The following is a 19,084-nucleotide window of genomic DNA, read 5'->3' on the forward strand; positions in this document are numbered from 1 at the left end:
TAATTCCTCATTAAAAGGCATGGCAGCACACACATTTCAAAAGTCAAGCACCTCTGCAACATTAAAATGTGGCTGCCATCACTGTGGGAAATTCATGTCAGTGCAGGCAAGGCCAAGACTAACATAAGCAAACACCCCGTAGGAAAAGGAAAAGATGCTGTTTCCTCTGATATGGTACGTGAAGGTAATGAACATGCATCCGGAACCCAAAGCCACCAAGGGCTCAGAAAAGCTGTTGTTCATGTGTGTGTCATGTTAGAATTCATAGCTCACAAAATGAACCAAAGAAACAACCCTAGGGAAGAAGGTACAGGAAAATGGAAACTCAAAAAAAAAATCCTCTGATATTACTGTGGCACAATCTCTTCCAGCAGAAGCTCAGTAGCATCAAGGCTAGCTGGAATCTGACTTTCAGGGGAATAATGAAAAATTAGAAGAGGTGCAGCCAACAAATCAAGCTTTATCATCACATGTCTGCGGCCCTAAGGGCCTTATGTCAGTAGGCAAAGTTAACAAAAAAAAAAAGCAGCCAGCTGTCTTGCAATTTTTTTTTTTAATCCTCAAAACGATCAGAAAAGTGATGTGCACATGTGGCATGTCTCATTAATACTCATCATATGTGTATTCGTGCATCACACAGACTAGGGACAGATCTCACTCTGCCATATGTCTGTTCCTCTCTTCAGAGTGTGGGTATTCCATAGACACATTCATGCATACTAGTATTTTGCCATACTATGGATCTGATAATAATCATCAGTATCCTCAAAAATGGTGCTCTTAGAACACTACGTAACAAATAGGTTATCAAATATATTCACCTTCCTACTTTTCTTATAAGTGTCTACACTCCTCTCATTCACAGGCATTTCTTATTTACATTAACTGTGTGTCTTTGGGGTTTTGCCTCCTCTGCATGGAGGAGGAGACACTGGAAATCAGGGAAGAAAAATTTGTTCATTACCAAAGACAAAGTGTTTTGAAGACACAGGAACAATAGATAAGGAATCCTAGTCTAGCTTAAACATTATGGACTCAGGCAGTCTTAGCAAATCAATGTAGAAGAGGAAGAGCTATGAAAAATTGAGGAATATAAGAAAAACAAAACCAAAAAGGAACAGCACATAACCCCAGACCTACTAAGAAGTGACAGGTATAATTTATTCACAAATGAAATGATGAAACTTTTGGTCTATTTAGAACAAAACATTAATTTCTGTGCCGCTATTCAATAGCTATATTTAGCAACAGACCATGGGATTGCTCAGTCTTAAAAATCTAAGAATTTTTAAATATATCAGTTGTTCCAGAGGAAGCAGAAAAAACTGTATTAAGAAAGTCTTATTTTGTAAGAAAGTCATAGTAAAAATAGGTTTTTATTAATATGTAAGATCAAAAGGAAAGCAGATGAACTCTTCAGAACATCAAAATGCCCATGACAAGTTTCCTGCAAAGCTACTTCATGTACAAAGGAAATTCTCTGGTCATTCCAAACTTTTTTTATTTGTGGTATTTTATTTATATTTTTATTTGCGTGTCAGAATAAGCTGCTCTTATTTGTGGGAAGTGGATTATAGGGGTTTTATTTGGATCTTTTAAAAGTAGAAAACCTTTGTGGAAGGAAAAGGTATTCTGTATCTTTACAAAAATCCACTTGATTATGTATTAAGCCCCATGAGAAGGTTTCACGGAAATGCAGGACTACTCAAAAAGAGGCATTCCCTGCTTCCAGGACCTCTACCTCATTTCCAAAACTCTAAGGATTACGGGAAGTTTCTCAGACATCACAATTTCTCTGATCATATCAGTACAGATAAGGTCATAACAGTACTGGTTCCAGGACCAGAAGGATACACAGAAGGTTAAATTGGTGAGCTGCGTAGCACAGACAAGAACAGTGATGTATTGAAGACTGTAACTTCTTTACCATCACAGGCTTTTGAAACTACCAAGTAATTAAATGGGATCCAATCTACAAAGCAGTAAACTAGAGCACCTATCTCCTTCATCCATACAATTGCCATTATTGCTTCTCAAATACTCAGTGAACCCTGACTTAACAAAGAAAGAGTTTTGGGGTTTTTTTTCTTCTTCATTTTTCTTTCCTTTTCCCCTGGCCCATCCCTAAAATATCTGATGTGGGCACTTCATGCGAAAGTAGCTCTCTAGTAGCACTCCATAGCTCTCTGGAACTACACCTTTATAAAGAGGCAAACCTCCTTGTCCACGGGGGCAAAACATGCTCACAGCAACCACCCATGTGCACACACGCACATACAGAAGGATGAGAAGGAAAGAAAAAAAAAAAATGAACAACTATAAAAGAGATACGGTGTCCATACCCTGGTGAGGTCCATGCCGAGTTTGAGCTGAGAGATGAGATGGAGAATTACACTACGTTGATCATCCATGACTCCTAAATCCTCCTCTTCATTATCTTCAGTATCTGTCATTTCATCTTCAACTAGGATCAACTCAGAAGCTGAATGCTGAAATGAAAAGAAAAATCACCATCTGGACAAAAAGATACAGCATGTTTTTTTTCCACTCTATATGTTTAAAAATGGAGCTGTCTCAATGGAACTTCTGTTAAAACCAAGAGAGAGCCTCTTAAAACCAAGAAAAAATACCAATTCAAAACAAAAAAAATCCAGTGATGAGTTCATAGAGTCTTTTGATCCTATGCTCAGAACGAGAGCAGTAAGTATCAGATGCTAATTTAGACATTCTCTTCTTTATATTGTAGTGATCCCAGCAAAAAAAAAAAAAAGAAAAAAAAAATCACAGCATATTAAAGTAACAGGTCTTCTATTTATTAAATAGAAGTACATAGTTGAAAATGAGTATTCAAGAGTTTGCTTCATAGATCTCTTCAGCAAATATTCATATTTTATACCCAGATGTTCCGTGACCTGATTTCACACTATTTTTTCTTTTTGTTTCCTCCATCCAACTTCCAATTTATATTTCTAAGAAAGTCAAGACTATTAACTGAAGGAGATAAAAAGACGACTACAATTAAAGCACACATCTTAAAAAAAAAAAAACCCAAAGACATTAGATTTTGGGGGGATAAGGCAATCCTATGACTCTTTATGACATTTGCAATACTGCACTGCTTCATAGCACAACACTGCCAATACTGCCTAGATGTACAAACTGAAGATCAAGTATAGAGGCATCATGCCATCTCCCTTCAAGAGGAACTTTACAGCAGAGAGGGATAATGATTTGTGATATTTTATTTCTCCTCAGGTTTTACAATATGTTACTAACAACAATCCAAACAGGTGGTAGTCATTTTGTTCAATCCATTGAAACCACCCTGCAAGCCTTCCAGATAGGTATTCAAGTAAGCTGGTTTTACTTTAAAAAAAAAAAAAGTTAGGTTATGTAGCTGAAAAATTTACAGCCCAGCTTTTCATTATTCCCTAAGGATTTCATGCTGTAAATGAGACAACACTATCTGCAAAAGTTAGCATTCCTTCACAATAAATAGCATTCCTGCAGAAACAGCTAGTTCATTACATAAAAGGATAAATTCTTCATCTCACTGTGAAAGACTTTGCAACTGAAAAGTTTCATTAAACTAGCTGATATTCAGAATTGGGTTTCAAATAAATACTTCTGAATGATCACATTAGAGACTCCTCAGGTGAGCAGCAGCTTGTGTAAGGAGAGTGTCTCTCAAATTTAGTTACTACAGATGTTTCCAAGATTTGAATAAAGTGTTTTCTCTTTCTCTCTCTCTCTTCTTTTTAAAATTAAATAAATATTTAGGTAGCTATTCCCCAAAAAATAACTATTTGGTGAAATCCAAGGACATTTGAAAGACACTTTACAGTTACTTTATTTAGAAAGTACAATATGTGGGTTACATAAAACAGAATCTGGCAAGCTCAACAGCTTGGAGCTTTTCAAAAGGACAAAACCACACTTTCTTCTTCATACTCCCTCAGAAAATGAAAGGATGGAACGATAAGCCCTTTCCTCCCAAAATGCACAGCATTATTATCCAACTGACGCCTTACCGACAAGTTCAATTAACATAAAGCCCAATAACCTCACACAACATTATCAGCCAGGAAGATATAAAGCACCGAAGCCTGGCTCAGTTTTACAAGCTACGATTCGTTTGGAGGGAGCGTGGAAAAAGCAGTATCAGAACTTACAGTAGATGCTTCCACCGGAGGTTTCCCTTTGATCCAGCTTGACCTCATTGAGAGCACTGAGCTACTGAATAAGCACTGCTGCTTCTGTTACTGCCATGAACTGAGCTCGCGGCAAACAAGCTCCAGCAGGAATTAATAGCGCTAGAAAAAAAAAGCACGGGAACCTCCCCTCCTCGCTCCCACCCCCGCTTTTTTCCTATTTTTTTTTCTTTTTTTTTTTTTTTTTTTGGCTATCCAATGAGTTGGGGAGCGCGTGCTGGATGTCAATCTGCTCCTTGCGTTTCTAGTCACATGGCAGGGAAATCAGTGAGCTTAACTGCACACAGCTCCAACTGGGAAATGGTGATGCTGTTTCCCAGAGGATATCCTGATGGGCTGTTCTCCAAGTGGGGGGCAAGGGCGAGGGGGCACAAGTGTGAGAGAGAACACTCTAGCAGGTAACAAGCTTTCACATGAACGTGTAACACCTGCACAACCTTTAATTGTTAATGGCATCAGAAAATAAACAAACTGTACATCGACAAGTTCACAGACTAAATCATATATTAAGAATGCTCTTTTTCTCCTGAAGATTGCACTCTCAGCCAGGGTCAGAAACTCCTCTTTCTTTCCTGCTAAAATAGGTATTAGGTTTTCCATGCCTTTCAAAGTATTAGTAATAAAATAGCCACTGCCTCTCATTGCTGCTTTACAAAACATGCACAGTGAGGGAAAGCAATCCCATGATCAGTTTAGGTGCTCAGGAAAGCAGTGCTTGCATTCCTTCAAATGAAAGACTTTCTGCTCATCAGGGAGGGTAGGTACAATGTAACATTAGGATCAAGCATGTTTAATGGCCATTCTGCAATAAGGACTATAATTTTAATTTTCTGAACTATGTCCTATTTTAAGAACGTGTGCAAGGGCACCAAAAATCCTACAATTCTACTATTAGGAGTTATCAATATAATAGTGATCTTCAGTGCGTGTAGAATGACATCAGTTGTCTGCATCTTTTCTCACTTTCCAAGAAAATAAGAATTTAAGTAGCAATTTACAATCGATGTCACGGGAACTAAAGAGTTCTTCATCTTCAGTTAAGCAATATCCTTTCTGTATTTTCTTCTCTTCTCAATAGCTGTTCTAGCTAATTACCGAATTACTTTTTAAAAGCACAGAAAACAGGAATCTCTTTTTTAAGTAATGCATATTTTGTTAAAAAAAAAAGCAACCACGTAAGCACAACATAGGGTGTGTGGACATACAGCCACAAAATACAAAGCTACTGTATCTTTAAAGTGTCATAAAAGTCCCATCAGGTTGCCGATGTGTAAGCACAGAGTAGCAGGCAAAATATTATGTTGAGTGATTATCCTTTAATGGCAGCTTTTCCGAATTATCAGACACAGACGTACATTTCCCCCTCCCCTCCCTTAAAATATAACTGCAGAGCTGAAATAAGAAAGCGGTGATTTGCCCCATTCCCGCGTGGTCAGACCAAAAAGTAAAAGCTGTTGAGCTTTGCGCAGCTCAGCCTGGGAAGGAACAGCCCAGCGAGGCTTAGGTGCTAACTCCGAGAATCAGATACTGAACCAGCTACAAACAAGCACCAAAACGGGCTTATTTTAACCAAAATTAGTTTCTAACATTTGGCTGAAGCATCTGGCTGAAAAATCTGAAAGGAAAACAACAGATCATTTCTAGAAATCACATGAAGGGATTCACTTCAAAGTTTAAAGGCCACAGACACAAAAACACAGGCTGGCAGAGATCTATTTTAGACAGGTCACTTAATCAGAACCGGGATCGATTAACGTGGGGTAAGGTCATCTGCTGGGACACCAAACGGATGTGCTAGTCAGCAGTCTTCATCAGAAAACATGCTGATTCTTTTTTAACAGACAAAACCTGCAAGGTAAAGAAACTGTTTCTGAAGGAAACATTCTGCACTTTAAAAACGCGTCTTCAGGAAAAAGACACTTTGACAAGCCTGGGATAGGATCACGGAGTTAAAAGCAACGTTTCTGTCAAAGGGCAAACCTGCCTCTGCTCTTCCAAAGCCTCTGCCATAAGTTAATTTTTCAAATTAACTGCTGTGCTGGAAATTAATTTTTAGATATTTAGTTCAGTTATAAGGCTCAGAGCTTTGTTTTCCAACACATTTCACAAATCATATCATGCAACAGTACTGTCAAGCATGACATAGATCTCATCTCATTTATTTATTGAGGAGGAGAGAAAGGAATATACAGAATTCATAGTGTCATTTAGGTCAGAAGGGACCTCTGGAGGTCATCTTGCCAAACCCCCTGTTCAAGCAGAGACACCTAGAACCATTTGCTGAGGACTGAGTTCAGCTAGGTTTTAATATCTCCAAGGATGCAACCTGTGCCAGTGTTTGACCACCTTAACAGAAAAAAAAAAAAAAGCATTTTCTGATGTTCAGATTGACTTTCATGTGCCCACTGCCTCTTGTCCTGTCACTGGGCACTATTTTTAAAACTCCATCTCCCTGTCCTCCGCTGCCTCCCATCAGGTATTTATATACATTGATAAGATCACCCTGAGTCTTGTCTTCTCTAGGCTGAACAGTCCCAGCTCTCTCAGCCTCTCCTCATCTGAAGGATCCTCCAGAACCTTAATCATCTTTGTGGATCTGTGCTGGATTCACTCCAGTAAGTCCATATCTCTCTTGCACTGGGGAGCCCAGAACTGCACACAGCACCACCGAGACGGCCTCACCTCTGCCAAGTAGAGGGGAAGGATCACCTCCCTCCACCTCTTAGCAACACTTGTCCTAATGCAGCCCAGGATGTGTTGGTCACCTTTGCCATGAGGGTGCATTGCCGGCTCACGATCAGCTTGTTGTCCACCAAGATCATCAAGGTCTTCTCTGCAGAACTACTTTCCAGTTAGTTGGCCCTCAGCCTGTAGTGATGGCTTACCCTCAGATATATCTGAATGCAGGACTTTGCACTTCCCTGTGTTGAACTTGATGAGATTTCTCTCTGTCCAGCCTGTGAAGGTTCCTCTCAATGACAGCACAACCCTCTGGCTTATCAGCCACTCTTCTCAGGTTTTTTTAATCATCTACAAACTTGCCAGAGGTGCACTCTGCCCCATCATCTAGGTCATTAATGAAGATGTTGAACAGTACTGGCCCCAGCATTGACCCCGGGGTACACCACCAGTGACCGGCCTCCAACTAGACTTTGTACCACTGCTTACAACCCTCTGGGCTTGGCCATTCAGTTTTCAACCCACCTCACTGCCCACTTATCTAATCCACGTCAGCTTGTCAGTGAGTATCTTATGGAAGAAGCGTCAATAACCTTACCAAGGTCAAAGCAAACAACATCCACTGCTCTCCCTACACACACTAAGCTAGTCACTTCATTGTATAGGGTTATCATGTTGCTTAAGCATGATTTCTCCTTTGTAAATTCATGCTGACTATTCCTGATTACCTTCTTGTCCTTCATGTATTTGGAAATGCTTTTCAGGGTTAGTTGCTCCACCACCTTTCCAGGGATCAAAAAGAGGCTGACCAACCTCCAGATCCCCAGACGTTACCAGAGCATCCCCAGATGTTCCTTCTTGAAGACAGAAGTGACATTTGCTTTCTCCCTGTCTTCATTAACCTCTCCAAACACCATGACCCTTTAAAGACAGTAGATGGTGGCCACGCAATGACATTGGCCAACTCCCTCCATGCTTATAGGTGTATCCCATCAGGCTCCATGGAGTTATGTATGTGCAGCTTAAGCACTGCCTAACCTGTTCCTCCTCCACCAAGTGCAAACCTTCCTCCAAACTGTCCTTCTGACCTCAGAGGCCTGAGATTCCTGAAGGCTGATGTCACCAGTAAGCCTGAGGCAAAGAAAGTATTGTGTAACTCAGTTCTCCATCACAGTAATAAGCAGAGACCAGATCCTGAAAGGAACACACTGAGGATTGTATTTGACCCGTAAGGAAATTCTTCATATAATTACATCAAAATATTCTATGAGTTTTCATTAAGGCATTAAAAACTTTTTATGTACTACAAAAAGACTGTAGTCAGGAGCCAGAGGATGAATCTTAGGAACTTAAAACATGCAGATAAAAAGACACAATTTAATAATACTCCAAGGGAAATAGTCCTTAAGTCTTTCTACACTTAAAAAAAAAAACTACAGAAGGTACTAAAAAAAATAACACTGTATGAAATTTTCTGCGTTGAGATAAAGATGGAGTAAGTTACTCGCAGGGCTTGTTCAGAAGCAACATCGAACAGAATTAGCATTTTCAGAGTAGGCAAGGATTGCTATTCTGTAGAGTCATCTAATTACAATTAGTTCTACTAGTGCACACAGAAGTCAAAGGCCTCATTTTGATTTTCAGACTGCCTTCGTTAACGATGCAGATTTGCAAGCATCATTTACACTTGCACTCATGTAACTTGAGAGCTTGCAAACAGGTTTTCTGTGGGTGTAAGATTAAATATAACTCTGTAAGGTCAGAGAGGTTCAGCACATTTACACTAACGTGACAAATTGGCCACATATAAGATTTTCATCAGTCTCAATACCAAAATTAGAATTCTCTTTGTAAAGTAGATACAGTAAGAATATCCTAAAAGTAGTAATATATAATAAGCTGCTAGCTTCTTGCAGGGTTTGTCGCTGTATCAGAATTGACAAAACTGCACTAACTTGCACGTGTCACTTGTCTTCTCTTCTTCCAGCATGTACACCTTCAAAATATCTAATTGCATTAACTACCAGCTGTGGCATGCACCTGATAGAAAAACACGCAAGCTTACTGCACCCATCCCTCATTTGCAGTGATTTGCATCTCAAATGTAGCTTGTCCAGTAAGTTGTACTTTTAAACTATTTTATATGCAGACTAGCATATTAGCACGCTGTGAAAGAAGTAATTCCCATCTAGAAAACTGAAATAACAGAAATTAAATAGAAAATTTCAGTTTACTTCAACCTAAATCTTGAAACAAAAACAAACACATTTATTTCAAACCCACTGTAAAGACTGAAATAATTATCATCCATGCACTTCTCTTCTAACTTCCAAATGCAGTGTCATTTATAGATTAACAACTTTACGCTTAGCTATAAGGTAGCAACACTTTTTTTATATCCAACAAGTTCCTGCATCTCTTTATATAAGCTTTTCTACTCTTCAAGACAGTTCAAATAAAACAAAACAGAAAAGGCTCCTCTTAACATTTACCACCACACCGTTACACAACATAAGCAGAGGAAGGGAATGAAGAGGGCTGGAAAAGCAGTGGTAGAGTGAACTCGGGTCTTTCCTTGAGATCTGGCCTCCATCTTAACTCTAGTTGTATCTACGCTTTGCTCCTGGTAGCCCTGTGACTGATCATTGCAAAGAAAGAGCAAATCAAAGACAAAATCTCAAACACACCAACATCCCATACGCCCATAGTAATGTGGGCACCTGGATACCAAAGTTCCAGTGACTTTCAAGGAGATTTAAGGCTCCCCAGTGACAAGGTTTGAGTTTTTTTTCTTTTCTCCAAAGAGACTTAACAATCTTAGAACCAAAGTAGAGCTTAAATGGAGAACTTAGAAGGCAAAACTTACTACAGCTCATGCATCTCACTTTCATCCTGAAAAAGGTCTCTTAAAGTTTGCAAAATAGGTGGCTTGGCTCAGCTGATTTTCTTCATTTACCCCTGAATGTTTAATAGGAGCTGTCTCCTCTACTGCCTTCGTCAGCAGCTTTTGCTGTAATGGCTGGGGAAAATTTTTGCCATAGTATTAATATGCAAAATGTCTACCACCTCAAGGGGGAACCCACCTCCCATGAAATTCCAAACCACACACACTCAGTCACACTTTCTCTATCATTCAATCATTATAGCTCAGATATAACAACGATGAACCAGAACTACAGTTAAGATAACTTTTAAAATATCAAAGCAAGCAAGAGAGGATGACAATCAAGAGAGAAGGATTTTACAATTAAAAAGTGAGCACACTGTAACCTACACACAACACCACTACGGTGAGCAAAAATATCACTTTCTTTTTGCTTTGCTACTGTCATCTACGTACAGATTCAGTCAAGAAGATAGTTAATTTCTCCTTCATACAACTGGATGAAGGAAAAATGGCGTAACAAGCAGATTTTCTACTTACCTTAAGCTATGCATACCAAGAAAAATAATCCAGGCTTATCTACCTGGATAGATAAGTAAATGCTGCATCCAGGTCTGGGGTGCAAGAGAGCAGGGTCAAAGCTTTTATGTGAACCTGAATATATCATTCATCATTGATAGGTCAAACCATAGAAGATTTGGTAGAAAAAGCTTGCATCAGGAAAGAATGTCTACAAAGTGCCCATAAATAAATTTCTTACCAAATCTATTATTTGTGTTTGGTAATTCAAGTCTCCAGAGAAAATAAAATTCTTCAAACTATTCATCAATGATTAAAACACCTATTCTTTGTGTGTATGGATTATTTTTATATATTTTGTGGTTTGTTTGGGTGGTTTTTTTTTAAATGGAATATGCTAAACACTCTCTCTCCAGCTAGGGACAAGTGCAAGCATCAAAGTGGGGGAATGTGCGCAATCTGTCTATCACACAACATTAATTGGATACAACACATAATAGCAGAGTCATCTACAGAATCAAGTAATACCTAGCTCTCTCCAGGAGATCCTTCCTTCGCTGCAAAGCAAGCAAGCAAAGCAGAAATGCATCTTGATACTAACACTTTGTAAACATAGACAGGCTGATATACAAATGACGCAAGCAAAGAAAATAATAACAAAACTTGTATCTTAGGTGACAAATAGGTCTGCAATTCCTTTCCTTTCCAGTAAAATCAGTCTGCTAGGCATCTAGAGGCAAGTACATTATCTGGATATCCACTATTTTGAGAGCTTTACTAATGCTTTTTTATTAATGTTTTGTAGTAGTATCTGTGGGAACAGAAGTCTTTTCACCCTTAAAGAACAAGCTCAGAAAGCTTCCTTTTCCTACACTGCAGATGTGCTTAACTCTAAACTGTGACCATATTTAGAGGTAAACAGAACAACATAGCAGTGATGAGGACAACATAACGCAAGAGACTGAAGAAGAAAAAGGGTTGGTTTGTTATTTAAAGAACAGGAAAAATACATGTAACAGGAAACAAAGGGCACCTATGTTTATGTTGCAGTATAGCCTGTGTAAGTCTTCAGAAAAAACATTAGAAACTAACCGTGTAAGTGATGTTTAAGAATAAAGCATCAATCAATGACTTAACATCCTTTTAAGCAGAGATGCTCATTCGGGTTACCTACAGTGTTGTAATCCTGTTACACACCAAATAGTTGTTAGACAACCTTTTCCCTACGTGTTCATATCTTCTTCACAAGACAATTCCTCTTGTAAAATTTGATTTTCATAAAGCTATGGCAGTCAGTTCTGAAAATCAGCTGAAAAGTAGCTAATTCTCCAGCACAGACTCCACAGGAAAATACTAAGTACCAGCACCAATCCACACATCTTGTGAGCATCTTTCATGAAATTAGGACTCCTGAAGTACAGCACCGTTTAATCTGAATCCTAAAACACAAGAGGACTTTGCAGTATCGCATAAATTCAGCAAGATCTGGGAATAAGTATTTTTCATCACTGCTATCATCAGAAAGGAACAGCAACATGAGACTACAAAAAAAATGTGCAAAGAGAAAAGCCCTACGGACTTGTCCTAAATTGAAGCAAAAGACCTTGAAGACTAGCATAAATCACAGCAGTAAATTTTATGCTAACCTAAAACCACTAAACATATCGTATCACATCATAACAATTTTAACAAAACCTGTTCCTAATGCAATACAGATACTAGTAAAGAACACCTGCCTGAAAGATACTGTTTTGTTTTGAGAATCAAGTTTTTTAGAAGCAAGATGGCTATAAATACAGCATCTGCCACTATCCAGAATAAGTTGCTCAGAATTTACAAGCTTGCAAACCACACAGTGCAGCAGGACAGATTCCCATCACTGGCCAGGCACAACTTCAGAGATTGTGAGGGGTCCGAAAGTGACACGCTTACAACTTTTGGGGATTTAAAGACAAAACACTGCACTGAGGTGCAGGTTGGTGATGGTGACTAACATGGAGGAAAGTACAGCAGAAGGATCATCTCTCTAAATATCCCACTGTATTAAGAGATCCTCTCCAGAATCAGATCCTTGGGAAGAAACCCGAAGAACTAGGAGCAACTTGCCTCATACTCCCACAAAGAAGGGGAAGACAAACACTTTTTGGTAAGGGACCCAGCAGGCAATTTTAGTCACCCACCAGACAGTACAGCACACTGTAGGCATCATACTCAAACGAACCTTTGCTCCCATCGACAAAATCCCTAGAGAAACAGCAACAGTTTGTGCAGAGAGGTTGTGGGACATCCACTGTTGGAGGTGTTCAAGATTAACTGGACATGACCCTGAGCAAGCTGACCTGATCAGGTCTGCCTTGACCAGAGGCGTTGAGCTGCAGGACCTCCACAGGTCCCTTCCAACCTGGAGTACTCTCTGATGCCACAATGATTCTGCTTACAAAGCCCAGTAACTGAAAAGTTAGGAAGTGTCAGAACTGAAGTCATTCAGCCAGCTGTAATTCTCTTCTATGTCACTTTGTATGCTAGCTAAGGAAATTTATGGCAGAAAAATGCTGCCACGTTAGTCAATAATATACCATTCACATAGGCAAAAAGGGCACAAGAAGATGGACAACTACAAACTTAACCTTTACAATCAACTGGTCTTGCAATACTAATCTATATGTAAATCCAGTTCTCACAGTGCTGTTTCTTGTATGCAATATCGCATGCCAGCATATTTATAAGAGGAAAGAAGTGGCAAAGACCTGTTAATACAAGCAGTATTAACAACCTTTGCTCAAAGCAACATGCTTATTAAACCATCCTGACTCTTCCTGCAATTTTCTGTCCTGTCCACTATACACATTCTCATGGTTGTCACATATACACACAAAATAAATTAAAAAAAAAAAAAAAAAAAAAAAAGGACTACCTGAAGTCTTTCAAAAGAAAAATAAATCATTATAAATCATACCAGGAGAACATTCAACGTGTATGTGAAACTAATTGCACCTAGAAGATTGTAATCTTTCATAGAACTAACTTCTTGAGGCCAATGGAACTCTACTTGAAAAGCTTCTAAGTTCTAACACTGGAGCAGGTTGCCTAGAAAGGTGGTGGATGCCCCGTGCCTGGAAGTGTTTAAAGTCAGATTAGTAGCGGCTCTAAGCAACCTGATCTGGTTGGAGATGTCCCTGCTCCTTGCAGGCTGGTTGGACTAGATGACCTTTGAAGGTCCCCTCCCATCCATGATTTGTTTTCTAATCAATCGCTTGGTCCACCTCAGACTGTGAAGAAGACTGTGCGGTCTCTGCACTATAATACAGAACAGTCCTGCCCCTTTCATCTTCTCCTTTCAACTCCTCCTCGGAGACAAAGTTTTAGAATTAAATTCTTTCATTCTAGTTGTTTCCACATTCAGGGCTTTTCAAATAAAGAATCACTAGAATCCATCACAACAAGCTGGAGAGTGGGCCCATGCCAACCTCATGAAGTTCAACCAGGCCAAGCGCAAGGGCCTGCACCTGGGTCGTGGCAATCCCAGGCACAAATACAGGCTGGGCGGGGAATGGATCGAAAGCAGCCCTTCCAACTCTAACCATTCTATGATTCTGTGACAAGCAGAAAATCCTATTTTTTCCTAGCAAGACCAGATGGAACAGCTGAAGCCAGTTTCTATGATGCTTCACTAAGCAAGATAAAGCAATTCCAACCTGAGACAAATACTCACTGTAGAAGAGCTCAGCCCAACTACTAAAGTCCAGCTGAGTTATTGACAGTCTTAATGTGATGGGTAGGCTTACTAATGGGCAGTATTCCCAAACCCACATATATAAACACACAAAGAAATAAAACTGACAGCACAAAGCAAATCAATTGGCACACAAAAATCAATTAGCACAAAATCCTAAAATAAAATTAACATTGGCTTCAGAGTTCGTTCTGCAGAGGGCACAGATTTTATAATGAACAGAGTAAGCAATTGATCCATTTTAACTCAATTTTTAAGCCTTACTGCAAGGGAACCTGAGGTCTTTATATTCCAGTGACTAGTTTTCACTGAATTTCACTAGTAATTATGAAATGTCACATTAATCAGAGCCTCATGTTTATTCAAATGAGATGCAAAATTTGTATTAAAGCACCCTATTTTTATTTTACGTAGAATATTACCCTCAAATATATTATACAGGTAGCAGCTGGAATACATTAATTTTGGAGGTGGGAGTGACTCAACAAAATGGAATGGCTTTGGCTGGAGCTAAATTTTTATTAATTATTTGCAGAAACAGTTTTACCAGAGATTGTTTGCTGACACAGTAACTATTCCAGAAAGCTAGCAAAAAATTAAAATCAAAATTGGCTAGATTATCTTAGTCATTGTCAGTGCCGCTGTAGCAGGCTTAAGGTCATTTCATTCTACTTTTAGTGTAATTGCACATTTAATCCTTAAATATACCTTTCCTTGATTACCCTTAAATTTACCTTCAGTTGATTATCTTAGATTTCATTTTTTAGATGGTCTGCTAGTGAATGGATTAACTGGTACCATCTTTGCCTAGAGATTAATTTATCTATCCAAGTCATTACAGGCCATTTACTGCGCTCTTCAGCCCAAAAGGTACTTAATCATGCAGAAGGCAAAAAGCAGAGCACACTCAGAAATCCTGTAAGGTCTGTACTAAACAGTGAAAAAGGACTCTCTGTAATACTGCAAATGTTACTGTCCCACCCAGATCTGTTCTCTTTCCATTACTGCACTGGTAGCTAACACTGTATGTTCATGGCTAAGCTATCTCCCAACGTCAATTACGCAGATTTATGTCACGTACAAAAAGAAACTAGGAAACACTAGGAAGAAATTAGCAGTCCTGGGCAAGTCTACTGAGACATAGATATATAAAGAAAAGGTAATATTGATTTAGAAATAATTTTTTGTATCTAGCTTAGTTTCTAAAATGGCAGAAGTACTTTTTAAATTATTTCTTGGCATGTCTAACACATTCTGTAATAGCTCTAAAGGCTATTACATTGTCTGTAAAGGATGAAGTTTCATCATATCAGGGTGTATACTACCTACAGATAGAAAACAACTTCAGTTTAAAAGCCACTATCACCTGAAGAGATTGGACAAAAACACATAATATTTTAAAATTAAGAACTAAATAAATCCAGTACCTCCTGTAAATAGTGTAAGTTCCTTCTTACAGTTGAAAACATCAAGGTTCAGATCATCTCGGGGACTGAAATATCTTTAATGACCTGGACTTGACTGCCCTTGCAATCACTATCACAATTAAAACCTGGCTTAGCAGTTAGATAATCAGAGCTAAAGCCTCAATCCTACAGAGCTAAAACTTCAATCCTATTAAAAAGACACTTCAATATGGAGCATGTGTACGGTTTCTCGTACGCACATGCAAGGGAAAGTTAGGGACAGGAAAGCAGAGAGACTGCATAGATGGAAAGCATCAGCTGGTATGGCATTTTAGGCATAAAAATCACACAGAGAGAGCTAAACCGCAGATGTAGCTACGGTATGATTTTTGTAATAAATCTTAACTAAACTGTTAGATCAAAAGAAAATTATTCCTTCCCTCTCAGATTCCACATAAGAACAGTCTGTTTCCCATTTGTATTCAGCTGCCAAGGGAAGCATTTGGCCTGCAGTTACATTTTGTCAGCTCAGAAGGGGAATTCTGACACCCAAAATGACAACTAGTTGAACTGGAACAGTAGCTCACACACAGAAGTGATTCACACCTGTATTCTACTTAGGCACCAAGTTTATTACAACTGAATTTACTATGAGACTCTATATTTTAAAACTAATCAAATTTCAGCATTGCTCAAAAGGAATTTCAAAATTATAAACTGTTAAATGAAGGAAGCAGGTTTGTGTTTACTGCAACCTGGACACAGACCAAGTTCACGTCACAGCTCTGAAGAGCGTACTCTGGCATATTCCGTATCAAATTTGTCCTGTTCGGCTTTAAGGGAAAAACCCTAAATAATACCCTAAATTATAACATAGCTTATGCCAAAAAGTCCAAAGTGGTCGACTAGGGGATACACAAAAGTATTTTACATCCACTCACATCAGATGGAGAATAGTTCTGTTCAGCTCAGCCCTTATCCTGGCTTTCATCTGATGTTTCAGGTGGACAGACCAAAAAGATCCAAAAAAACCTCTGCATTCCTGAAGCCTTGACAGTGCAACAACAGACCAAAAAAGAAAGGTCTTTAGTCACCTACCATACTGAAACTCAACTCCAAAACTAGTAAGTCCCTCAAGAATAGTTAAGTATTCAAAGAAAATTGCCTTAGATGAGCCCTGTTATTCCAGAGGAGAATTATACAGATCCATGCTTCTTCATAAACATATAGAGAACACGGTAGAGAGCAAGTAATTGGTTTGTTAATGATGTTGCTTAATGTACTGCTGCAACGCGCCTACATGCTGTGCTGAGAATTAACACAGGTATCACTGAACACATCCAGCCACTTGGCTATGTTGCCAGGAAACTGCTGCCACTGGCAGCCCGCTGCACGGGAAAGATTCCTCAGCACTCACCTCCCTCCCAACATTGCAAACATCTCTGTTTTCTTTCTAAAATCACTGCTGATCCACGTACCTAAAATTATCTTTTCCTTATAAACAACATTCTGTAATATAAGCAGCTGAGTCGGTTGTTCCTCAAGGGTAGTACTTTAATGGCTTTTTCTATTTCAGACTACAGGTCAATTCACAATTTGTTTGGTCGGTACATCTGCTATATTAGGCTGAGTGTTAGCCAAAAAGCGCTCTCCCATTCCTCTGGGGTATAGCTTCTGACGAAGAGATATAGGTTATATCATAAAAAGCACAGATTTTTAAAAATAAAAAACTAGACCCAATGAAAGAAGAAATGGGAATTAATTTTGGTAGCACTGATAGAGGAACCAGCACTCTTTTCTTGTAACTTCTGTAAAAGCAAGGCTCACTTCTTCTGGCACGTATATTTTGAAAGCTAAGCCCCATTAAGACACTACCAACTCCCTCAGAAATGAGGAGGACCCAGTGCCTAGTTCGGGGTTTTTTAAAAGAAAATAATTAAGAAAAATAAGCTTCATTTGAATGACACTTGTGGATTCCTCTTTTCTTCTACATCTGAAAGAAACTACTAGATAAATGAAAAAAAAAAAAATTAGGGTCTTCAACGTCAAAAATTTGACAAACAATGACATCTCAATGCATTTTCTCATTCTCTGCTGATGCCACCACAATTATTAATAACAATGTATCTGGACTACAAAACAAGTGGAGTGTGATGATTTGCAGTTGCCTTTATAAGTAATTACACATACTAAGTAATTAGCACATTCAGTGCTTTTATACCGTTGAAAACAAACTGGCTACTCAGTGCCAAACCTAGGCTTCTGCCTTAGACATACAACAGGACAGAATAGATTTTAAAATATGCTTAAATCCTGCAGATAGAATTGGTGAAGTGTGTTAAGTCAAACACCTTTGATAACTTTGGGTAGTATTAGACATCATCTCCTGAATGACAACCTGGCTCAGATAACTGTGACCCTGCTAAGGATGCTATGTTGCTCAAAAGATTTTTCTCTTCTTCAAACCCCGTCCTCTCACCATCCTTTCTCTAGTCACAACAAGAAGCAGCTCCAGCTTCCTTTTCAACACTTGCTCAGCTTGGCCAGGTGGGCAGAACCTGCAGCACTCTAGGAAAACTTCACCTCCTCTCCTAGAAAAGGATCTGGCCACAGCAGCTGAGAGGTGTAGCCTCTGTAACAGGGCATGACAACTTGCTTGATCTGAAGATGAATATGAAAAACACAAAAGCTCCAATTTACATTAGATGTAACTATTTGCCTCTTCCATAATTCAGGTTTTGTGCTTCAGCCTTCCAATGGGGCACTGATATCTCAATCAAAATGATCAAAACTGAAAAAAAATGTATTGGGTACACTTAAAAGAGCACTTCAAATTGTGAGCCAATAGTGTCAGACAACACGAAGCACAGAAGGACTTAGTGGAAGGGAAGACGCAGGTTTGGAAAGACCTTCCAGGAGTGTGGCCTGAATCAGGCCACCTTCTTGGGGGAAAACCAAATTTCTGCTTAATAAACTGTACTACCGTAACAAAAATTACATGCATGAGTCCAGCTGCTTCTTGTTGCTCCACCAATCCACAAACTTTCACTTACTGCTTCTGCTAAAAACACCATATTCAATTGAGCTTTTTATAACTTAAAAATCTTATTTATTATAATTTTTTTGCTCTTTTTTCTTCTTTTTTAAGGGTTAATCCCCAGGGCCTCCAAATGCAAGCTGCTGATTTCAGGAAGGTTGCCCACAAAGCACTTATGATTCTGTACTACAAACAGTGCTACGCTCCCTTGTTTATATCCTTCTCAATAAATCATGAGTTCCACAAGCAAAGCAGTACCTCAAAGCCACATGTGCAACCCAGTATCTCTCATCAGCAAGCAAAGGGGAGTGGATTGGACTTTTTTTTTTAAAAAAAAAAAATAAAAAATTTAAAACAAGTCCTCAATGGCTCAACTCAACTGCAAAATGGTAACTCTGAGTTAAATCAGCTGCTGCTCTATATGTTCTCGCTGCAAAGCCTGTGCTTCCACATTCCATTTGGGTTTACCAGTTGGTCAAGAACAAAAACATCCAAAAAAACCTAATGAAACAAATTGCGGTATGTAAGTGAGTAAAGTAGTAACTTCAGAACAATATTCTTAAATAGCCTCTTGTCTTAAAAACACACTGTAAGAACTATAGTTGGCTTATCTGA

The 19,084-nt window shown here is 38.9% G+C and overlaps 1 protein-coding gene across 5 annotated transcripts in view; it reads right to left on the reverse strand.

Annotated features, from left to right (window-relative positions):
• The window catches only part of OSBPL10 (oxysterol binding protein like 10), a 116,965-nt gene that overhangs the window by 20,971 nt on the left and 76,910 nt on the right, over nucleotides 1-19,084 (reverse strand). For all 5 annotated transcript variants that reach the window (XM_086742747.1, XM_086742744.1, XM_086742745.1 and 2 more), the window contains exon 7: nucleotides 2,343-2,489. In XM_086742747.1, coding sequence (XP_086598873.1) covers nucleotides 2,343-2,489 — 147 coding nt within the window. The remainder of the gene's footprint in view (nucleotides 1-2,342; nucleotides 2,490-19,084) is intronic.

The sequence above is a fragment of the Chlamydotis macqueenii genome, chromosome 2 (genome assembly GCF_036417535.1).
Source record: "Chlamydotis macqueenii isolate bChlMac1 chromosome 2, bChlMac1.mat, whole genome shotgun sequence".
NCBI classification, from domain to species: Eukaryota; Metazoa; Chordata; class Aves; order Otidiformes; family Otididae; genus Chlamydotis; species Chlamydotis macqueenii.